The sequence below is a fragment of the Grampus griseus genome (assembly GCF_964374135.1).
Source record: "Grampus griseus genome assembly, chromosome: 1".
NCBI lineage: Eukaryota > Metazoa > Chordata > Mammalia > Artiodactyla > Delphinidae > Grampus > Grampus griseus.
The window spans coordinates 67501254-67525038 of NC_139017.1; the positions used below are offsets into that span (position 1 = coordinate 67501254).

A 23785-nucleotide genomic window follows, 5' to 3' on the forward strand; every position below is an offset into this window, starting at 1 on the left:
GCTTGGGAGCATGGGGTTGGGACATGCACTGAGTGTCGCACTTTTATTTAGATAGGGAGGCATGTTGAATGAGTCAGGAGGCCTAGAACTGGAGTCTAGTCCAGCTGGTACAATACCACCTCCCCTTTCAGCTCCCAAAAGAGATATCCAGACACAGACTTTATGATTATTATATTTTTTTCATTGCCAGTGCTGCTCAGCCCTCAGCATAACTTCAGTTTTCATGAAATAAACAGTGACTATATAAAATTCCACCTTTCTGAAACTGAAATCTGAGCTCAGGTGAAAGTTTCTTCTTTCCCAAGAAGCTGAGCCTGTGTTCCAGCAAGAGAGACAAGGTTCTCCAAGTGAGGGGAGCTGCACCTGGGTCCTGCCTACAAGTCATAGCAACACCAGCTCACAATGGGGGTCTCAACGGACAGAAGTCAAAAGTCTTAAGACAGTGGGTGACCCAGATGGCCATAGAGTTCAGGCCTACGATGCTGGAACACAGGCAGGTGTTGGCGCAACCGTCGCAGATAATTGAGGTCAATTCGGGCAAGGCAGAGGCCTGGTCCTTCAGAGCAGCGGGCCACCACTGTTCCCCAGGGATCTACCACCATGCTATGGCCATAACTTGCTCTCTTCTCATGGTGGCGTCCACACTGTGCTGCTGCCACTACGTAGCACTGGCTTTCAATGGCACGGGCCCGCAGCAACACCTGGGGATGGAGGAGATAGGCGTTCACTTAAATACAGGTAGCAGCTAGTAGGGAAGTGATAGGCCATGGACATTACAGGCCAATCTACCCACTGTGACCATTCTGATAATTGCCTATGAACGATTTACTATGTTAACTATTCTGAGAGGCAACAATCTGGGGAAATGAATTTTCCCACTAGGTGGGAAGGAGAAGAAAATCTTTTAACTGGTAGAGCCAAGGGAGGAGAATGAGGTAAGAGAAGGCCCTTATGTTCTAAAGAGGTGTCCTCTTACCTCCCAATGGGCTGGGCCTGTAACAGATCCAAACGCTGAAGGGTAGGTAAGTATTTCTGCTCCAGCCTGAACCAATGCCAGAGAGAGTTCAGGGAACCGCATGTCATAGCAGATAGCTAGACCAATCTGGAATGAAAACAGCCTATTTAGTCTCCCGCCCTGTTTGCCACAGCATCGGGTCATAACCCCGCTACTGCACTCCTTAGGGCTTTCTATCCTCTACTACCACTTCAAAATATTCCTATTCCCCTCCCTCTTGTTCCTCTCCCACCCTCATCCTTTCACAACTCCCACCTTGCCTGCTGGTGTGCTGATAGGAGACTCAAGACTGGGCCCAGGTATGGTAGAGTTGCTCTCATGCATAGGCCCCTGCCCTGGAATCTCTACGTCACACAGATGCGTCTTCCTATACGTGGCCACTACTGACCCTTGAGTAAGAGGGAGAAAGAGTGCTCAGTGCTGGTGCTCTAGAAGCCCAGCTTAGTTCCTCTCCTCCCAAAGAGGAGGTAGCTTATAGGCTAGGAACAGAAATACAAACGCCCCTAAAACCCTTGGCCAAGGAAACAGTTGAGAAACAACACAGAATTCTGGAGTATCTTAGGTAGAAGAGCCTGAGAAGAGGCAGGCTGAAGAGTCTCACCCTTGTTGTTCAGAATCACATGACAATTGTAGATTTTCTGAGTCTGCTCCCAGTCTTGGCCACGCTCATGGAAACCACCCAAGGACAGCCAGAGTCCACATTCCCTGAGGGGGAGGGGACACTGACAACTCTTCTCAAGGCTCTACCCTCATATCTGGCAATCCTGGGACATTACCCAGAAAGAAACTACTTCTCCCTCCCCCTTTCCCTGATACCTGGCAAGCTGGGTATATTCTCCCAAAAGGTTCCCACCCAGTGGCTCAGACAGGTGAAGCGTCTCTTCAGGGTTCCGTGCAATGAAGTCAAATGCCTCAGGCAGGAAAGCCAGGCAAGCGCCCAGTCTGGCAGCCTCCCGAATCAGCTCAGCACATGTTATAAAGTTCTGCTCCTTGTCTGGTGTCGATGTTACCTGGCACACAGCCACCAGGGGTAGTTCCCAGGAGGAAGAGGAGACAGCCATGGCTCTGAGTCTGTAAATGGCACAGGCAGGACTCAGACTGACTAGCATGGGGAAACCCAAGTTTAATGATAAGAGGCTAAAATGGGGAGGCAGGAAGGCTGGACTTTCCTTTGAATCTGCTCTTACAGGGCACAGTGACCCATGGTACAATGACCCACTGATCAAATGTTCTGTGATAGTTGGCACCCCAGTGTTTCCCACCATCCATACATTTAACACTTATTGAGCATCTACTACATGCCAGGCACTGAGAACACAACAAAACATGTTACCTGGGCTGAGCACAAAGTACTGAGAGTCGAGGTATCCGGAGTCCAGGACACAAAAGGGACAGGAGCTGGTGAGGAGGCCTGATGATGAAGCCCAACCTGAAGAAGGTGAGAAATCAGGACACCAACCCCACTCTCAAGCAATAAATTTCTAAGATCCTCTGACTTCTCTCTTCATACTGTGAAGCTGAATCAGGGCCCCGCCTGTAAAACCCCCCAAGTCTTCAAAACACTCTGTACCATAAGTAATTATGGGCTACCGGAAGAGCTCATAAAGTGGGAAGATGGAGGAAAGGGCTTTGATCTCACATTAAATTGAAGCCTCTTTCCTCAAATGTTTCCGCAGTTCACAAGTCATCTCCAAGATACTTCTTTGGTTTTCCCAGCCTCTGTTCTTGACTGTGCACCTGCACAGTTTTATTGACGCAAAGCATACTTCCCCCACCAGAGTCTCTGAGGGGAAGTTCACCCTCCCTCGTTCCTCATCACCCAGGGCCCAACCCGCGCCCCACTCTCCAGTTAACCCGTTCTTCCCCGCCTCTCCCAGGGGCAGCGTCTCTGTTGCACAAGTTAAAGCATGGCAGGTGAGAGTCACCGCAGCGGTTGGTATAGGTAGGAGGTCCTACATGAAGATACGACCAAAACGATTCGCAGGATCCGAACCGAAGAGCGGCCTGGAGGTGGGGTCGCTGGGGGCGAGAGGGCGGTAACTCCGAGACCGGACGTGACGCAGGGCGGGTGGGCTGAGCTACGCAGGCCGGAAGCCCAGCAGGCGGTGAAGATGGCGGAGAACAGCGGTCGCACTGGCAAGAACAGCGGGAGCGGCGCGGGGAAGGGGACGGTGTCAGCAGAGCAGGTGGGGAGCAGGGAACGCGAAGGAGGGCAACCCGGCTGGGTCCGGAGTCGATGTGAGAACGAGGGAAGCCTGTGGCTGGTGCAGACCTTTACTCCAGTCCCACATTTGCGTGGCCACCCAGAGAGGGGCGGGTCCTTGGAGAAGCTAGCCGAGCCCCCGGGGAGAGAGTAGGCGGATTGGTAGGTGAAAGCCACGCCCCCTCGGGGTGTTGAGTGAGCCAGGGGGATAGAAAAGCTCTGAGAAGCAGGGTCTGGGAGGATGCGCAAGTCTGAGGAAAGATGGGTGGTCACTTTCCCTATTTTCCTCCGCACCTTCAAACAGGGTATGGCTGGGCAAGGCAGCTTCTAACGAATCCCAGGGGATTAGTCAACGGCTGGGAGTGTAGTCTGTTACTGGACCCTGAAACCACGTTGAAAATCGTCATCGCTCTGCAGAGACATGTGACTCACATACTCGAACAGTCTAGTGTTTCATACTATTTTGATTCGGGAGTCATTACTAGATTGAATTTTTTTTAGAGACCAGAAATCCTTTACTAAGAATCCGAGCATGCATTTCCCCTAGTGCCTTGCCTAGCACCGGGAAACGTTTGGTAAATTAATCAGAAAAGCCCCTTGTGGCTTGGGAACCATGGTTTGCTAATAGTGGGGCTAGTGTTTACTAGGGGTGGGAAGAAATCTGCGTAATAGGGAAACGTAGTCAAAACAACAGCTTTTTTTTTTTAATTTTTTTTATTTTTTAAAAAACTTTTTAAAAGTGCTTTATTTGCAGAGAGACTATGATTTGTGGCCTCTCCCGTTGCGGAGCACAGGCTCCGGACGCGCAGGCTCAGCGGCCATGGCTCATGGGCCCAGCCGCTCCGCGGCATGTGGGATCTTCCCGGACCGGGGCACGAACCCGTGTCCTCTGCATCGGCAGGCGGACTCTCAACCACTGGGCCACCAGGGAAGCCCCAACAACAGCTTTTTAAATTATAGTTTCATTTATCAGTTATTTGTTGAACAGTTACTATAGGCAGAGGTATTTGCATAAAGATCTTTAAAACTGACCCCTACAGTCAAAGAGCTTATAGTCTGGTGGGAAAAATATGACATACAAAATGTTAATGTGAGGCAGAAATATATCTAAGGGAGATATAAAGTGCTATGGAATTTTGGGGAGGAAAGAAGAGATAGTTTCTGACTTAGGGGGAAAAAGGCAAGGGAGAAGGAACTTAATACTTTTTGAGGGTCTGCCATGTGTCAGACATTCTGCTGGGTACAGGGAAAAAGATAAATGAAATAGACCTTGTTTTCAAGTTAACACAGACTCATTTGAGAAAAGACAAAGCAAACAGTTTTTTTTTTTGAATTTTACATTATTTTTTATACAGCAGGTTCTTATTAGTTATCTATTTTATACATATTAGTGTATATATGTCAATCCCAATCTCCCAATTCATCCCACCACCACCCCTCTCCCGCCACTTTCCCCCCTTGGTGTGCATACATTTGTTTCTCTACATCTATGTCTTTATTTCTGCCCTGCAAACAGGTTCATCTGTACCATTTTTCTAGGTTCCACATATATGCGTTAATATACGATACTTGTTTTTCTCTTTCTGACTTACTTCACTCTGTATGACAGTCTCTATATCCATCCACGTCTCAACAAATGGCCCAGTTTCGTTTCTTTTTATGGCTGAGTAATATTCCATTGTATATATGTACTACATCTTTATCCATTCGTCTGTTGATGGGCATTTAGTTTGCTTCCATGACCTGGCTATTGTAAATAGTGCTGCAATGAACATTGGGGTGCATGTGTCTTTTTGAATTACGGTTTTCTCAGAGTATATGCCCAGTAGTGGGATTGCTGGGTGGTATGGTAGTTCTATTTTTAGTTTTTTAAGGAACCTCCATACTGTTCTCCATAGTGGCTGTATCAGTTTACATTCCTACCAACAGTGCAAGAGGGTTCCCTTTTCTCCACACCCTCTCCAGCATTTGCTGTTTGTAGATTTTCTGATGATGCCCATTCTAACTGGTGTGAGGTGATACCTCATTGTAGTTTTGATTTGCATTTCTCTAATAATTAGTGATGTTGAGCAGCTTTTCATGTGCTTCTTGGCAATCTGTATGTCTTCTTTGGAGAAATGTCTATTTAGGCCTCTGCCCATTTTTTGATTAGGTTGCCAAAAAGTAAGTTTTATAATGTTCCTCACGGGCCTTCTTAATGGCAGCTAGAGGAGGGACCTCTAACTAAGCAGGAGATTATGAGATTGGGGGGTGGGTGGGAAAGGGAAGTGTGGTATAGTGGGGTGGCTAAGAGTGTAATGAGTGCACTGGGTTCAGATAGATCTGTATTTGAATCAACATTTCTACCTTTTACTACCTATATATGACCTCCCATGAGTTACTTCTTTTGGTCTTCTTCTGTGGAAACGTAATGGTGCTTACCTCACTGTATTTCAATTATTAGGCTAGACAACGCATACAAAGTGTTTTGCACAGTGATTGGAATATACTACGTGCTTAATAAGTGTTAATTACTTTGTTTTGTAAAAATGATAATCCTTCAGCTCAATTCTAAAGGATGAGAGAAGTTAGTCAAGCAAAGAAGGAAATGGAGGATTTTCTAGGTAGAGGGAATAATGTGTTTAAAAACACTGTGGCATGAAACTGCCTGACATGTTTGGGATGCAGGTGGACTTAAAGTTTGGGATGGACTGCAAGACTTGGACGTGGAGAAAAAGAGATAAAAGAGGAATCTAGGATGTCCCTCAGGTTTCTGTTTTTGATGGTGCCACAGGGAATGTAGGAAGATGGACAGGTTTGGGGAGAAAATAAGTTTGAATTTGGGTTTCTTGTGGGATATCCAGGTAGAGACATTTAGCAGGTTGTTTGATTTATAATCTTGAGTTACAGAAAGAAATCTGAGTTGGAGATACAGATTAGAGAATTATAAGTTTATAGATGGTAGACAAAGCCATGGCTGTGGATGAAATCACCTACAGTTTGTACAGAAAGTGAACAAAGAAGTAGAACAGGAGTGAAACTAATAGTTAAGGGGTGGTAGAGAAAAAGAAGCCCTCGAAAGAGACTGAAGAATTGTGGTAACTGAGTTCTGAGGCTTTCCTTGCTTAACATTCTCTGGCCTTTGTTTGTGTTCCAGAGAGAACACTGGGTAAAAAATATTATACTTATCACGGGTGAAAATTTGAGCCATATAGACAAGATGGAGGCAAGTGGCACATTGAGCTAGGCACTTTACTTGTTTTATCTTCTGTTACTTAATTACTGCCATTTGAAGTAGCAGTATTGTCCTCAGGATGTTTGAATTTCGGAGGCTTTAGCTAACTTACCCAGTGTCAGTAACTGGGAGAGCAGGGCTTTTAATTGAGGGCCTTGAGCATCAGACAGACCTATTTTTTATACCATAATCCTATTAGAGATATTTGGGCTGAGCCGGAAGGATTGGATAAATTTGAACAGGTGACAGTAGAAATAGAATATAGGGAATAGGGTAAGAAGAGAGCTTACCCTATGAGGAAAGCATACATTGACATGAAGTGCAGTGACTAGTTTAGCTAAATCATGAGTTATAAGTTAGAACGATGTAGTCCTTAAAGCAAGCTGAGTCTTTGCATGGCAAAGAATTCAGGACTTTTTAATGTAAGCAGTGAGGGAGACATAGAAGGGTATATGTTATACTATTAATTTTTTTTTTATTACATAAAATTATACACATTCATTTTAGAAATTGTAGAAAACACAAGAAGTACAAAATAAGAAATAAATTACCCATGATCCTACTTTACCTATGATCCTACTATCCAGAGGTAACTATTCTTACCATTTTGAAATATATCCTTTGAGAGGTTCCCCCCTCCTTTATGTTTTTGTATATGTGTGTGTAGATGGAAAGGGAGGGCCTGTATATTTTACATATTTAATTTTATAAAATTAGTATTATACACTATTTGCTGTTTGGTAATCTGCTTTTTTCTCTTAAAAAGATTTATTTATTATTTATTTATTTTAGGCTGCATCGTGTCTTAGTTGCGGCACGCGGGCTTCTCTCTAGTTGTGGCATGTGGGTTTTCTCTTCTCTAGTTGTGGCATGCAGCCTCCAGGGTGTGTGGGCTGTGTAGTTTGCCGCACGTGGGCCCTAGCTGAAGCGCATGAGCTCAGTAGTTGTGGTGTGCAGGCTTAGTTGCCCCTTGGCATGTGGGATCTCAGTTCCCCGACCAGGGATCAAACCCCCGGCCCGTGCATTGTAAGGCGGATTCTTTACCACTGGACCACCAGGAAAGTCCCCGTAATCTGCTTTTTAAGCCTAATAATATATCACGAATATTTTTCTATGTCACCCAAGTGCTAAAAGAATTAAATTAGCAACAATGTATAGGATGGATTTGGAGAGTCCAAAAATGGGGAGATAATTTAGAAGACTGTTGCAGTAGTTCAGACAAGAGGTAATGAAGGCCTCAACTAGGGTGATGTCAGTAAGCCTAAGAAAAATTGCTGAGGTAGAGGCAATAAATTTGGCAGTTGATGGGATAAGGGTGTGTCCAAAGATGAAACCAGGGTTTCCTACCAGGCTAGAGTCATGTCACTAGCAGAAATAGGGGAGACAAGAAGAAGAGCAGTTTAAAATGGAGTAAAAGAAAATTCAGCTTTGCATTGGCAAGTGGATTCTTTTTTTTTTTAACATCTTTATTGGAGTATAATTGCTTTACATTGTTGTGTTAGTTTCTGCTGTATAACAAAGTGAATCAGCTATACATATACATATATTCCCATATCCCCTTTCTCTTGAGCCTCCCTCCCACCCTCCCTATATCACACCTCTCTAGGTGGTCACAAAGCACAGAGCTGATCTCCCGGTGCTATGCAGCTGCTTCCCACTAGCTATCTATTTTACATTTGGTAGTGTATATATGTCAGTGGCACTCTCTCACTTCGTCCCAGCTTACCCTTCCCCCTCCCCGTGTCCTCAAGTCCATTCTCTATGTCTGGCAGGTGGATTCTTAATCACTGGGAACAACAAAAAAAAGATGATTGTGTCCTGTGTAAAATTATTTGTACATGCCAAATATGAAAATGTAAAGAGCTCTGCATGGTTGTAAGGCTTGAAGTTACTTTAGAATAGGAAAAATAGGGAATTCCCTGGCGGTCCAGTGGTTAGGACTCCGTGCTTCCACTGCAGGGGTCACAGGTTCCATCCCTGGTCGGGGAAACTAAGATCCCGCATGCTGTGCCGCACTGCCAAAAGAAAAAAAAAGGAAAAATAGTTGGTATTTTAATTGGATTCTTTTTCAGCAGGGATGTTTATATGTTAGATGATTTAATAGGGTTGAGAGAGTCAACAGTGACCTGGCCATCCCTACTCATGCCAGACTGCTTTAGGAGAACACGAAATAAGGGAAAGGGAAGGAAAATTAGGTCAAGCCATAGGGGAGAAAACCACTAGTAAGTTGTATTTTAGGAGGAAGAATGTGGGAATAGAGCATAGCCTCTCTGTCTTCATTACCTGGCAGACCTCAGAGATGGCAGGTTAATATCAGCTTATTTTGCGTTTAACTAAAAGTTAGTTGTCAGTTAGCTGCTAAGAGATTTCATTTTCTTCAAGTGCATCAGTGGCTGAAATTTTCCATAACAACTGTGGATAACTCATACACTTAGATATATTTACTTTAGTTTGGTGTTGTAATAAACTCTATAACTGGACCAAGAGGAAATAGGGGTGGTTAATTAGCAAAAGTATTTGAAGAAAAGTTGGAATTAAAATCTTTTTGCCTATAGTGTTAAATTGGTGGTTGAAAAGTAGATTCCTACTAATTACTAAGGAAAATAAGTTCAGGCCTCAGAAATTTTAGACATTTAAGCTGCGTTCATTAGTGTGTGTTAAATACGACATACATGCAGAAGAGTGGATGTCATTTGGGTGCTAGGAGAACATCTAGAGTCTAGTTTAGTTGTGGAATTTTCTTAGAGGAAAGTATTTTGATCTGTAACATTGACAGTGGAGAAAATGCTAATTATAAATGGAAGAGTTTTGATATAGGCAATGAAGGTGAAGGAAAAACAGCTTGTAGATGAGTGAGATTTCCAAGGCGTTTGCTGAAATGAGTGGATGAAGCGGATTGAGATGAAAGGATGATGGATGGGAGAAGGAAACAAGTTGCTCTAATGACAAGTTCCTAGTCAAATTTATTCCTTCATTTATTGGGCAGTAGAAAGGCTGTAGGGGTGGTACAGGACAGTCATTTGGATTATCTTAGCTGTATATGAATCTTGCGGAGCGAAAGAGCTAGAGATAAGGGACCCTAGCAAAGATGAGGTGGTTAGTCAGTGATGGCAGTGAGACTAGAGATGATGTAAATGAGAGTGAGAGATTTGGCAGTGGTTTGAATGAATGGGCTCACTGCTCTCAGTGGACCAGGAGGGTCCAAGGTACACTTTGGGTTTGGAGAGAAGGTAATAATAGTAATTAATGCACTTCACTGCTTACAAAGCCGTTTCACATTAATTCATTCACGTGATACAACAGCCCTATGAAGTAGGTATCATCCCCTTTTACAGGTTAGGAAACTAAGGCTCAGAGACATTAACCCAGTGGTTCTCAGTTCTGGCTGCACATGAGAATTTCATGGGACATCTTTTTTTAAATACTGAGGCCTGGGCCTCACTCCCAGTGATTGTGTAATTGTTCTGAGGCTCCACTATTCACATTTTAAAAATGGTCCCCTGGTGATTCTAATGTGTAGCCAGGGTTGAATGAACAGGGCTAAAAGTCTGTCAGAGTTCATAAAGCCAAAATGTGGCAGAGGCAAAACTTGAAACCTGGTCTTTTGTCTTTCCAAATACAGTCCTCAGAGCCCTATACTAGAAGTGATGCTGGTGGTGGTGTTAGTACCCTGTCTGATTTTCACACTGTTCAATTCTCTGCTCAGTTTCTGGGGAACAGGAAGCTGGTGGTAATCACTTCTTTGGGTCTTTATGTGTGTTATTATGCTTCTTTTGTACCACTACCCCCACCCCCACCCCCAGGTTCTCATCCTTCAGGCTTCAGTTAAGGCATTATCTCTCAGGAAGCCTGTATCAGTTAGGGTTTAGAGGCTACAGATGCAGGCTTTGGGTAACTTATTTATTATTTTTTTTTAAAGAGTGTTTTAGAAGGACGGTGGTAGGTCACAGAATTGAACACAGTGAAAAGGAACATTAAACAACTAGGCCACACAGAGTTCAATAACTAGGGCAGCTTTGGGGATTTTAGGAATAGGAATGGAGGACCATCTTTATAGGACAACTATAGGTGTCTTAGCTCCAGCTGCCTTCTGTACCTGTTTGTCTCTACCCCAAATTCAATTCCTATAGTATAGAATATAGGTTACTGCCCCTGTGGTCAAAGAGCAAGGGCCCTGTGATTAGTAGCCTCACAAGAACCCCAGTGAATTAGGAGGGGCACTTGCCTAATGGGAGGGCTGCTGGGCGGACCCAAACAAGAGTTACTCGTTACATGGGACTTCCCTGGTGGCGCAGTGGTTAAGAATCCGCCTGCCAATGCAAGGGACACGGGTTCGGGCCCTGGTCCGGGAAGATCCCACATGCCATGGAGCAACTAAGCCCATGTGCCATAACTACTGAAGCCTCCGCGCCTAGAGCCCGTGCTCCACAACAAGAGAAGCCACTTCTCTTCGTTGCGGTGCGCAATGAGAAGCCCGTACACCGCAACAAAGAGTAGCGCCCGCTCACCGCAACTAGAGAAAGCCCGCGTGCAGCAACAAAGACCCAACACAGCCAAAAATAAATAAATAAAATAAAATTAAAAAAAGTTACTCGTTACAAAGCCTTTCCTGACATCCCTCTTTACCTGCAAGTTTAAGCTCCACTGTAGGTGCTCCAGTAGCTCTCCGCCCCCATTCCTATGTAACAAATGCCTAATCCTCACCGAACTAAGCTGCAAGATGGCCTAGCAAGTATCTCACCCCTAGTAGGCACTCAGTGTTGGGTGAATGGAATTCCAGACTTAATTTAGAAACTGCAAACTGTTCTACTCCTTTTCCAAGATAGGTGTCTACTACTGCATCTTTGTAAAGCCTGCTATCCTATGCTGACCCTCTGCCATTTCCACTGTCCCCTCTCTCACCTTTATCTCTTTCTCACCTTCTTAGGTAATCGCTGGCTTCAACCGCCTTCGGCAGGAACAGCGTGGCCTGGCATCCAAAGCAGCTGAGCTGGAGATGGAGTTGAATGAGCACAGGTGAGGAAGCCGGGAGAAGCAAACAACAGGAGAGTCGGATGGGCCCCTTTTTTTGGGGGGGGGATGGGCCGTTTTGTAAGAGAGGGTTGCAGCAGAGTGGGACTGAATTCTCAGATCCTGCCTTGTCCTCCTACCTCAGCCTAGTGATCGATACTCTGAAGGAGGTAGATGAGACCCGCAAGTGCTACCGCATGGTTGGAGGGGTACTGGTGGAGCGGACTGTCAAAGAGGTGCTGCCTGCCTTGGAGAACAACAAGGAGCAGGTGAGCAAGAATCCCTGCGTAGATGCTCTGGGCAACCAAGGAGTAAGGAAAGGGAGGCCAGGGCTTTAGGGAATGTGGGGGAGGAAAGTGTGGGTAGGAACTCGTGTTGAAGGCAGCATAAATAGCCTATCAGCCTATGCTCTTTAGTTATGCTACGGCTAACTCCTTAGACAAAGGAGTTGCTGACTATGCCTCTTTTCTGGCTGAATTGGGGGAGGGGAGGTGGTTAGAGTGGAGTTTCTCACAGTGTAGTCCATGGCTACGTATATCCAAATCACCTGGAAGACTAATTTAAAATGCAGCTTCCCGGACCCTCTCCTGTACCCACTGATTCAGAACCTTTGGGGATGGGAGCCATGAAGTGGCATTTTAAAAATAAGCAGCCCAGGTGATTCTTACGTATACTACAGCTTATAAACCTTGTTTTAAAGAAAGGAATACTTTTTGTGTCTGGGCTCTACTATTAATACTTGGTTAAAGTTGAGGTTAGAGGTATCATCACTCCTTCACTTCCCCCAACCATAGTCTGTAACAGATGGGGGAAGGGAGTCCTGAAATCCTTACATAATCCCTGTCGTTTGCCCTCTAGATACAGAAGATCATTGAGACACTGACACAGCAGCTTCAGGCAAAGGGAAAAGAACTAAATGAATTCCGGGAAAAGCACAATATTCGTCTCATGGGGGAAGACGAGAAGCCAGGAGCCAAGGAAAACTCAGATGGGGCTGGGGCTAAGTCCAGCTCAGCTGGAGTGTTGGTCTCCTAGAGACTGAGGCCTTTGCATTTTTTTCTACCCTGATTCCCACTTCTTCTAATTTCTCTTTATTGTTATTATTTTCTCTGCTATTGTAATTTTTTTTTGTTAATTAAATGTTTTGTTCAGAATGCTTAGCTCTAGCCTGAAGCTTTCACCCAGTATTAGGGGTAGAATTTGCACGGGGCATGGGCAAGCATATGATTTGTGGTTTGGGGTCCATCTGGTTAATGGCTCACAATATCAAACTAGGTCCCATATTTTATCCTTTACCTTGCAAATAAAGATGCACCTCCTTATTTACTTCCCTCCCCGCCAAAAGATTCAGAAACAAACGTTAACTCTCAGGTTGAAATTTAATCAGCATTTGACATGAGGCAGATAGCTCTGGTGATAACTAAAGCTTATGAGTCTGCAACAAAACAGAGGCTTGGTGCTTCCCTGGTGGCGCAGTGGTTGAGAGTCTGCCTGCCGATGCAGGGAACACGGGTTCGTGCCCCGGTCCGGGAAGATCCCACGTGCCACGGAGCGGCTAGGCCTGTGAGCTATGGCCGCTGAGCCTGCGCGTCTGGAGCCTGTGCTCCGCAACGGGAGAGGCCACAACAGTGAGAGGCCCGCGTACCGCAAAAAACAAAAACAAAACAAACAGAGGCTTGGTGGTGTATCTTGGCACTATTCTTCAGATAAAGAGGTCCAGAATGCAAACCTGTGGACTAGCTGTCCTGCCATCCTCACCAAAACCCCCAACCAGGTAGAGCTGATCATTCCAAAGGCAGGTCCGATGGCCCACGCGTTTTAGTCCATGGTCTGCACAGGGGAAGTGGAACCACAGAGAAGGAGACTTTCCTGTTGGGTAAGGGCAGAGAGTGGTTATTGAGGCAGTAGCGCTTTGGCTCCCATGGGGCTCTTAACAAGACCAAAGATTTGCTCATTATTTTTCTCCTCACTGGATTTGTGGGCCTCTTAAAAATTTAGCATTCTGTGTATTCCTTTAATTTGTCGACTAAATCTTCCTTCTCCCTACCCCATTACTCCATCCTCTTTCTTTCTGTAGTCTGCAGGTTCTCCTATCTTCCCACCTTTTCCCCTTCTCAACCATTAAGCCCCTTCTCACGGGTATCATAGATGTAGAGGTCATTGCAGATGGTGTCTCGGGCTCTAGTCAGAGTTTCTCCACCAAACAGCACAGCAAAGGGCCCAACCACAGAACACGAGTGATGCCGGAGTCCTCGAGGCCCCTGCTGGGACCCCTGCCCACTGCTCACGAGACTTGCAAGCTGTTCCGTCAGACGGGGGGCAGCAGGTGGTTCCTCCTTGGGGGGGAGAGAAGGGACTGTCTGCAGAGATTTGGGCAGCCCCATTTTAGCCCCCTTCCACCCTTAGCAAGATGTGAGCAGATAATACCTTAATCTTCCCATGACTCCAATGCCCAGCTACTTCTGCTTCAGCTGAGTTGCAGCCCCCAAAGAGCAATAGCTGGTGACCTGGGTGGGGCCCAGGACTTCGGAGCAGGGCAGCGCAGTGACCTGAACGTGAGACTGTGTGGTAGCCTTCTTCCTTATAGCTGTGAAAGTCAGGCCTGAGTTGGGTTTTCTTTAAAATATAAGCGCTGTACTGCCTTTTCCCCAACCCCCTTGCCAAGGATAGGAAGGAGACATGGGACAGTGCCATATGTAGTTCGGTTGAGAGGGAGCGTAATGTTGATGAGAGTTCAGCTATCTTAGACATGGAAGATTCCCGGGGAAGGAGGGTTCTAGGGTGAGGATATTAGATAAATTGCCTGCGAAGCTGTTTTTCCAGAGTGTAAGTGAGGGAGCATGAAAGGTTTTGGGCAAGGGGTGTCATACCAATAGGTGCGGGCGCCAGGGTCCAGCCTTAACGTGTAGATGCTTCCATAACGACGCTGAGTGCGAGTCCCGCCCTCCCTGCCTGCCACCCGCAGCTCTCGGTCGGAGAGGCGGGTACAGGTGTGACTACTGAGGCCGGCAGGGGAGCAGCTGCCGGGGGCGGCGGTCCACGCCTCCCACACACCGCGCTCGGTGTCCAGGGCGCTTACTGTGGCCAGGCGGCGCGACCCATCCCAGCCGCCCACTACACAGAGCCAGCGCCCGCCCACCGGCGCCGCGTCGTGGTGGCTGCGCCTCGGGCCGCCCCGGGCTCCCACCCGCACGGCCTGGCCCTCAGCCGGATCGAAGACCACCATATCACTGCTCGGCTCTCTCGCTCCTCCGGCTAGGAGACCCCCCACCAGATAGAACCGTCCCCGCAGTTCGGTGCATGAATGAAAGGCCCGCGCCAGCAGCGGATCCCGCGCCACCGGCCGCCAAGTCCAGCCTGAGCCCCCTGTCCCACCCACCGCCCCGGCCATGGGCCCGGGGAGGGGCGGGCTGCGGGGCCGGCGGGCCGGAGCACCCCTACCTGGGGGCGCAGGCTTCCCCGGAACCGCCTCTACACCCCTACCGGAAGCCTGTCCGGGTCCCCACCTCAAACCACCTGCTTCGCTCCGCCGTCGCCCAGCAACCACTGCAGCGGCTGCAGCACGACCGCTGCAAACTGAAGGTCGCAAAGCACTGGTTACCGTGGAGACAGGAGACCTGGGTAGCCACCATGAATTAGTGTTGTCACCATGGCGACAGGAGCTGTGCGAGGTCAGTAAAAATCTTGAAAGTCTGTTAAATTCGGAAAGTCCGAGGACAGCCAGTTCCTCAGAAGGACCCATGTTATCCAAGATGTGAATTCACTTGGGACTATGACGTTTCAGGTGCAGGCGTTGCTCTGCAAGGGTTGAGGAGGAACCATGTCCTTTTTGGCTTTGGCGTTTGGGGCGTTTTTCTGATTCGTTCTGACCTCCCCAGGGATAAGCTAGGAAGGGGAGACAAAAGTCAGAGGGGAGGCAGTGAAAGTGGATTAAGCACTGACCTGGGAGTCAGGAGACTTGAGTTCCGGTCCCAACTATACCCTGACTCTCAAAGTGATTATTTTCCTCTAGGCCTCTTCTTTCTCATTTATTAAATGTGCTGTTGGGGCTTCCCTGGTGGCGCAGTGGTTGAGAGTCCGCCTGCCGATGCAGGGGACACGGGTTCACGGGTTCCGGGAAGATCCCACATGCCACGGAGCGGCTGCGCCCGTGAGCCATGGTCGCTGAGCCTGCCCGTCCGGAGCCTGTGCTCCGCAACGGGAGAGGCCACAACAGTGAGCCCGCGTACCGCAAAAAAAAAAAAAAAAAGTGCTGTTGGCTTATCCCCTAGGTGTCTTCCAGACCAAAGACCGTGGTAAAGTCTTGAAGGTCTTGATCGACGGGGTGGGACAGCCCTTTCCTCTCTGGCCACTAGAGGGTAGTAGAACCCAGTCTCTCAGGGCCCATTGTAGAGTGAGTGAGTGAGTGAGTGAGTGAGTGAGTGAGTGAGTGTGTGTGTGTGTGAGAGAGAGAGAGAGAGAGAGAGAGAGAGAGAGAGAGAGATTGGGTTGAGGGTGACGGAAAATACCTTAGGCATTGGAGAACTTTTCACTATTGAGTCCTAGGAAGAGTAACTCCTTATTTCCTTTTGTCTCATAAGCTCATAGAGCAGGAGGAAATTGAGGTACCGTGGCATCTGGAACTCAGAATTAAGGTCAGGGAGTTTCTCCTGATAAGATCCAGGGCAGAAGCTGCCTAGTCTTAGAAGCTGGATGGGGGTGAAGCAGGCGAGGAGTGAGAAAAACAAACTCCTGCCCCTCCCTGGTATCTTCCATTTATTCAAGCCAGGTCCTTGAGCTGCTTCTTGACTCTATCCCTTCAAGACCCAGTGAAGAATGAAGAGGCCCAGATCCAAGCTGACTAGTTTTAGCTACTGGTGAAAATGCAGACAGATTTCTACTCCCAGCATAGCTGGGGTGGGACAGAAACAGGACTTGTGTCCCCCAGGGCTGGTCTGTAAATGAGAGTGATGACTGCTTACTTTTGCCTTTGGTTTCTATTCATCAACTTGATCCCCATCAGGCCCAAGAAATGGAGGCCATAGAGAGTGGCTAGAGCTTCAGTGAGGCTGGACATGTAATTCAGGGCAGGGCTCTTCCCATTCCAGATCCTAACTCTTGGTCCTTAGAGAAAATAGCATGAGGAGGGTATGGGCAGGAAGGCACATTTAGAGAGACTGGTAGATACCAGGACCTGTTCCCCACCTATACCTTAAAGCCGAGACCCAGTAGTAGCTTTGAAAGTCTCTGCCCACCCAACTATAGCTTTCCCAGATTTTGACAAAGAGGATCCTCAGTTTTCCAGACCATGGTAAAAAAAAAAAAAAAAAAAAAAAAAATCACTAACTTCTAACATCCTTGGCTGAAATCTGAAAGCCAGCCTTTTCCCTAAATCTTCTGACTGGCTAACCTCCCAACCGCTGGATTCAGATCTGTCATACTCCTAGGATTTCAGCGAGGAGCTGCCTGGTGGGTGGTGTCAGTTTTGCTTTAACCGTACTGGCCTATATGCCCATTTTAGGCTCTTGCTTTTGCTTAAGTCTTTGACTGTCGTGCCAGTCTCCTGGATAGAACGGGGAACTCCCCACCCCAGGGGCCTTTCCAGTTCCTCTCTCCCAGCTTTGTTTTCCTTCTCCTCCCAGCTGCCACTCCAACTCTGAGTCCTCAGCAGTTGTCATCTCACTCGAACATGGAGGCTGAACCTCACATTGCTCCTTGGCTGTCCCCTCCCAGTTCTGCACCTCCTCCAGTTCCACCTAGTAGCTAGAGGTGTCCATCCATTGCTGCTCCAAACATAGACCTGGGGGAGGAATCCTACCTCCCCTGTTTAGTCTGAAGTAAGCCCGTATTTTGGAGGAGGCAGAAAAGAAACTGGGGGAGGAGAAGGGGAAGAAGAAGAAGGAGAAGAAAAGAGAGGAAGAAAATAAGCCAATTTGTACTTGTCTGACAAACACTTGACACCCCAGGGCAGCATCATAAGTGGTGTATAATGACCCCGTCAATGATAAAAAACTGAAAGGCACAGGGACAACCTCTGTCCAGGAGTGGGAGTGGGGGCTGATCATTCTGAAAGTCTCAGAATCCTGATGTGATCCTATGAGTTTGGTTTCCTCAGTTGGCTGTTTCTGGCAAGCAAGGATCCCTGAAGCTCAGCTTCTTAGTCTTAGATGTCTGTCCCAGCCCCAAATCTACACACCCTCGTCTCAAACCTTCATAAAACTTTTAGTCTAGGGGCTTCCCTGGTGGCGCAGTGGTTGAGAGTCTGCCTGCTGATGCAGGGGACGCGGGTTCGTGCCCCGGTCCGGGAAGATCCCACATGCGGCGGAGCGGCTGGGCCCGTGAGCCATGGCCGCTGAGGCTGCGCGTCCGGAGCCTGTGCTCTGCAACGGGAGAGGCCACAGCAGTGAGAGGCCCGCGTACCGCAAAAAAAAAAAAAAAAATTTTAGTCTAACTTCTCCTCCCCTTAACCTCATTTTCTGACCCTGGAACCATCCCTGGTTCACAGCATTGTTCAGTACACACAAAAAGCCAACAATTGGACCCTAGGGGTCTTAGTCACACTCTCAAGACTCTCTCAATTGCCTCTGCCTACATCTCCCAGGCTGTCCCATCCTTCAGGCGGTCTCTGCGGCTCTTCCTTTATTGTCCTCTGGCCTTTCTACATTTTTCCCACAGTTCATTCTGCCTATAGCTGATTTCCTGGCCCCATGTCTTCTTGGTCCCAATTCTGGCTTTTTGCTCTCAGCTCAGCCAGAATAAGGACGTGGGCAAACAGGAGGACAGAGGAATGACCAGGAAAAGAGATTTCAAGAGGCCAGATCTTGAGACGTGATTGAGACGTGAGCTGAAAGTAGTTGGTGAGAGAAGTGGAACTGTGAGCAGCCTTGGGGTGGAGGGGAGTGGGAATCAGATGAGTTAGAGAATGATGGAGAGGTGGAGTAAGGATGGGGAAAACTTGAGTTTTTGAGGGACATGGCGATATTGAGTAGGAAAGTATCAATGGGTCATTGTTGAGTGGTGGAAATTGAGGGTGGAAGAGGGAAGTACCTGAGTGATCCCAGCAGTGGGCAAGTAGGCGTCCAGAAATTTCTCTTTAGGTATTTCTGTCTCTGTTTCAGATTTTGTCTCAGCTTCTTATCTCTTTGAATTACCCCCTTCAATAACTCGTGTGTGTGTGTGTGTATCTGTGTGTCTGTGTGTTTCTCCCTCTCTGTATCTATCTCTAGGTTTCGACCTGTCTCACGGTGCCTTGAGATCTCTCTCACCATATCTACTTTGTGTTTTTCTCTCTGGGTCTCTGCCCTTCTGTCGCCCCTGCCCTCTCTCTCCTGCTGGACAGAGCCAACCATCTGACTTTTCTGCAAGGAGCTTTGGAACCTTCTAGGAGTGGCCAGGATTCTCCCCCTTTGGCTGTATGCTAGAACAGTAGAACCAGTTTGGGGTCCCTGGGCACAGTCATAGGGTATTGATTACTGATGAGGTCCTGAGTGAGCTTCAACAAAAGGGGCCTTTTCAGGGAGTAGGATTTCCCCACTGAGGACCTTAGAGCATGGAGGCCTGGGCCCAGGGAGAGAAGCAGGCTGGCACGGGGAGATGAGACTCCGGTCTTTGTTCCTCTACCTTTCCTTATAGCCAATGCTTCCTGATCTCGCTAGTTTTCATGAGCAAGGGACTAGTTAGTTATCACTAGTTAGTTATCTCACTAGTTATCATTAGCAAGGGACTCTTGCCCTGTGTCTTGATCCCTAGCCCTTCTTCTTGTATGCTACTTCTAGAATTGATGGAAAAATTGAGGTTCAGGAAGGCTTCAGGGTGAGGCTGGAGGGCAGTTACCAGGGGTTCCTGCAAGGAAAGCATGAAGTCCATCTGGGGATGTATGGGGAAGATGCTCAGAAGGGACTCAGGGGCATGCTCTACTCGGCTTCCACCCCTGCTTCTCCCGCAGCCTGGGACCTACCTCCTCCATCCTCGGCTCAAAGGCTCCCAACTTTGCTATCTCTAGGACTGAAAACAGATGCAGGACAGGGTCCGAGTCTCTTAGTGCAGTGAGACCAAGGCCAAGAACTAGTCCTGCAGCACTGGGGCTTTGGGGGTGTCTCGGAACCTGAAGACCCAGCCCCTGCTTTCCAGGATGAGGCAGAGAAAGCCCAGGGCACTGAGACTAGGGCTCCTCTACAGCTGCACCACATCCTGGCCTCTGACCAGGGCAGCTACACCTGCCTGCTGAGTGCTGAGCACTGATAATGGAAACAGGCGGAGCTGCAGGTTTGAGGTAACTTTGGGTTCTGGTGTGGAGAGAAAGGAGGGAATTAGAGTTGACGTGATGAAAAGGTGAATACTCCTGGGCCATACAGAAGGAGGACTCTGCTAACAAATTTCAAAAGAAAATCTACTCTCTAATTACGAGAATCCCCAGGTCCTATTGGTTCCTCTGATTCCCAACTGCTGCTCATGTCCTCTCAGCTCCTACCCCTCTCCTCTAACGTCTTCCCTCAGAGTCCTTTCAACACTGGCCCTCTCCCCTTGGGGTCTTCTGCGCTCTTCCCCCTAAGATCCCACCTCTTCCAGGCTTCCACAGCCCTTGGGTCTCATGGTGTCTTTCTCCATCTGCGGCCCCATATTCTGCTCCGCAGCTGTCTTGCCTCCCCCAGGACCTGTTCCAAGGGTGATGTTTGATCGCAGGGCCTCAGGAGGCTTTCCCCTAGGGAAGCCAAGTTGGGCGGTGGCAGGAGCCCAAGCTGATGGCCAGGAAGTGGCAGTCTTTGGTTTAGAGAGGAACCACACCCTCAGCATCTAAGCTGGATACCTGGAGATGAGTGTGAGAAACTACAGAGGCCAGGTGTTACCTGAAAATGCCCTGGTGGTGCAGGCTCTGCAGGCTGGGCTGGCCCTTGGGGGCTGCCTACATGCATGTTCCTCAACAGGTGAGCTCCTGGGAGGAGCCTGGCTCTTTCTGTGGTCAGGGGTGGGGACAGGGATGGGGAGAATGCAGAGGAGCGCAGCTTGGGGTCCTCACTAGAATCCATTCTCTCATCAAATTCTTAGGACCCCACTTAAACTTTGCTCTTACCTCCTCCTAACCACTGCATCTTCTGCTGCTTTTGTCAGCACTTGGAAGACTCTGATTTCCACGAGGGCTCCTACTCTTGTCCTGGGCCAGCCAGGACCTATTTCTAGAGCCTTCTAAAAGTGCTAGCCAGAGACCACAGGGTCAAAGAATAAGGCATCTCTTTACCCATGCCCTGGTCCCTGATTCTACGACCATGTGTTTACAGAAGTTTGGAGAGTCTATGGGGTGAGAGCAAGGAGGAGGGGGCTCTGCACACAGTGGCCTACTGAGATACAGGGCCCAAATGTGCCGTATGTTCAGCTACTTCCTCACTCTAGCTTCAGGACTCTTTAGGAACAAGCAAATCCAGCCTCCTGAACTGTAAGTGATGTTGTTAGGCAACCAGGAAGTGTGGTTGTCACTAAGGGATGGGACTGGGTACTGGGGATCAGTGGGCCTGCAGGATAGGCAAATAGGAACAGCACAGCACATGGCAATGTTTAGATGGAATCTCTTGGAAAGCAGGATGCCACCATCCTAATACTGGGCACAGTGAAGCTCCAGCTGGGGGGGGAGCAAAGGCGATTTGCAGTGGAGGAAAAGCTGCAGGAGTACCTGTTTTCTGTGTGGGGATCGCTTCCCAGTCCTCTGTGCGTGAGGAGAGTCCTAGGGAGGAGCAGGAAGAAGGACCTTGAAGCTTCTACCTGCAATAGCCTTGGTCCTGGGGGATGGAATCAAGTCCCCTATCAGTAATCTTCCACTACAACGTCAGTCAACCTCCCAACACTTCTCTGTACAAAGAAGCCAAGGCAATGAGCAGATCAAGAATAGCTTAATATCACACAGAGAAACAAAGCTGTATAGAAATGGATTACAGACATTTGGTCCACATCCATGCTTGCAACGAGTTCCACTCTGATTTATTAACCACTCTTATCTCTCCCAAAGCCCGAGGGTCTCCCTGCCAGCCTCTGACTCTTTGACCTGGGATCCCACTGCAGACAAATAGGATATTACTCACTAAGAAACCCTCTCATCTGCTCCTTCCCCCAACCCATCCTCCTGATACCCCGCCCCCAGCCCTTCCCACCTTGACCCACTCCCTCCTTCCCCTACTCACTCACTCTGACCCTCACTCTCACTCTTCTTCTCCCCCACACCACCCCACCCATCCTTGTCCCTCCCTGACTCACCTCCAAGTCCCATTGACACAAACAAAAATTTCAGCACAACCCACTCCAACCGGTTTGGCTGAGGTGTGCAGCCTGCCATGGGGACAGACACAGGTTACAAGCGGATCATCAGATACACGCAGGTGATGAACATCTGCGGTTACGCACATAGAGACAGCCCCGGGTATGGACGCGGCATATATACAAACAGAGACGTATAGGCAACACATGATGGAGGGACATAGCACGTTATAGTTGTTTATGTGTCTGCCTGTCCTAACTGCGGACTCCTTGAAGGCAGGGACCATGTATTAGGTGTCTCTGTCCTCTCCCTGGAGCCTGGCACGAAGAGGTGCTTACCTAATGTCTGTCGAATGAACTCAGGTATGCAGGCCTTGCGTGCAGTGGTGCCGCTCAGACAATTTACATGCTAAGGATTCTGTCTTGACTTGAATTGTTCCCATTCTTAGGGCCCAGAATGCAGGTAGGAGGAGGGTAGGTAGTGAGGCATGAGGGGAATGGGGGTTCACTGAGGAAGAAAGAACAGAACCTAAGAGACCAGGCACTGGTCTGGAAAGTCTTCCCCAGCCAGTATTTCCTTCTAGCCCCAACCCTGGCATTTGCCTTCTGCAAGCTTCATCCCAGAAGAGTGAAGGCAAGGCCGAAGGATGAGGGCGTATTCCCCAAGAGCATGGCCCTTGTGAGATGTGCGGGACTGAGGGCACGGGGGCAGGGGGACTTGGAGACCGATATCTGTTAGGTAAGGGGGAGGAAGATCCCTACCTCGAGCAGAGGGCTGGAATCACTGCCTGGCCCAAGCGCTCCCTTTCAGGCCCAGTGATACACGTAGCCCTCCCTCCAAGGCCACCTCTGGGGTCTAATAGGACCTGAACATACCCATGAAAAGATATTTGGCTCAGCCTGGACTTAACACCTCTGGAACGTCCAGCCTCCATGCTCCACATGGCTGGAGTTGGGGGTGGGTGACTGAGGGTCCCAGCCAGAGGCTCACTGACTTCCTGACTGGCAGTACTGGGATGTATTGTGAGCTAAAAGGCTGAAGGAGATAGAGGGACAGGATACCCACCTTTTGATCTAACTGCTTTCCTACCACCGTGCCTCAGTTTCTCCTGTGGTTTCCTGGACCAGGAGGGGTGAACCTGTGGGAAGGAAGGGAGTTCCTCTGAAATCACGCGATGGGATCCAAGGTTTGATGATTATAATTATAACACGGGACACTCCTCCCTCTCATTCCCCCCTGCTCTACCCCACCCCTGCCACCGTGCATCTCAAAGCAGCATAGGGGTGGGACTGCTTCCCTGGCACAGGTGCGATGTGAGTCCCGAAGAGGGGAAGGGGTTCACCAAAGTGGAGGCGGAGAGAAACAGGAGCTTTGGCATTCGGCCTGGCCCCGACCTGTGGGAAACAGCCCTCCAAGAAGAGGTCGCTACCATGGACCCTGCTGAGATTTGGGATCTAGAGAGAGAGAGTTGGGGTCACGGTCCAGAGGCACGTTAAAGTCTGGGTCTCTAACCAGATTCAGGAGAGTCAGGATCTCCACTCCTCTACCTGACCGCCTTTTCCGTTCATAACACCATGCCTTCAACAAAAATGTATTCAGTCTCCATTAAGTGCTGTGGACTGTCCTAGCATGGATGACTGAGACAAGATTATAAAACAAGCCTGACTTTCCAGGAGTTCACAGACTACAGCGCTCGTCCTGTCCCTCCATTTAACACATTTACTGAATCCTTGGCACACAGCAGGCTTCAATTGTTGCTTCTTGAAGTGAAGCTTACAATTTAGTTAAGGAGATAAGATGTGCACAAATTATGAGTACACAGACTATAATAAAGGGACTAGCAGAGGCTGAGGAAGAACAGAAGGGAGAAAGATTAATTTTAGGTGGGAGGAGCTGAGAAGGCTTCATGGAAGATGTGGCACTTGAGGTCAGTTTTGAAAGATGAGTAAGATTTTGACAGGTAGAGGCGGGGGTGCGTGCGTGTGTGGAAAATATTCTACCTGAAATGACCTCCCACCTTGCTGGTCCCGGCCCCTCCTTCCTGCCCCTCTCCAGACAAAAGGATCCCACTGCAAGATTTTAACCCGTATGTATCTTCTCTTCTCTCCTGTCTACCTGTAT

General features: G+C 48.5%; 3 protein-coding genes across 8 annotated transcripts; 1 reads left to right on the forward strand and 2 right to left on the reverse strand.

The window, feature by feature from the left end:
* Positions 1-428: 428 nt before the first annotated feature.
* NIT1 (nitrilase 1) lies at positions 429-3039 on the reverse strand. Of its 6 annotated transcripts, none has more exons than XM_082660038.1 (7): positions 2972-3039; positions 2349-2444; positions 1832-2086; positions 1617-1720; positions 1271-1404; positions 977-1102; positions 429-701 (listed from the first exon to the last, which is right to left on the reverse strand). In XM_082660038.1, coding segments are annotated over exons 1-7 (984 nt in total). In that variant the 5' UTR covers positions 2974-3039; the 3' UTR covers positions 429-434. The 6 variants fall into 6 exon arrangements, with proteins under 6 accessions (XP_082516164.1, XP_082516168.1, XP_082516163.1 ...); XM_082660042.1 differs by having other exon boundaries at positions 3009-3037; XM_082660037.1 differs by having other exon boundaries at positions 2655-3031.
* A 54-nt stretch (positions 3040-3093) lies between these two features.
* Positions 3094-12596, forward strand: PFDN2 (prefoldin subunit 2). The gene is made up of 4 exons (XM_082660111.1): positions 3094-3201; positions 11360-11448; positions 11588-11711; positions 12301-12596. Exons 1-4 carry the CDS (start codon positions 3127-3129, stop codon positions 12475-12477), a joined length of 465 nt encoding a protein of 154 aa, XP_082516237.1. The 5' UTR covers positions 3094-3126; the 3' UTR covers positions 12478-12596.
* Positions 12597-12858: 262 nt separating this feature from the next.
* Positions 12859-14898, reverse strand: KLHDC9 (kelch domain containing 9). Its single transcript, XM_082653237.1, has 4 exons — positions 14313-14898; positions 13870-14029; positions 13580-13778; positions 12859-13311 (listed from the first exon to the last, which is right to left on the reverse strand). The coding sequence occupies exons 1-4, from the start codon at positions 14831-14833 to the stop codon at positions 13145-13147; spliced, it is 1047 nt and encodes a 348-aa protein (XP_082509363.1). The 5' UTR covers positions 14834-14898; the 3' UTR covers positions 12859-13144.
* Positions 14899-23785: the final 8887 nt, after the last annotated feature.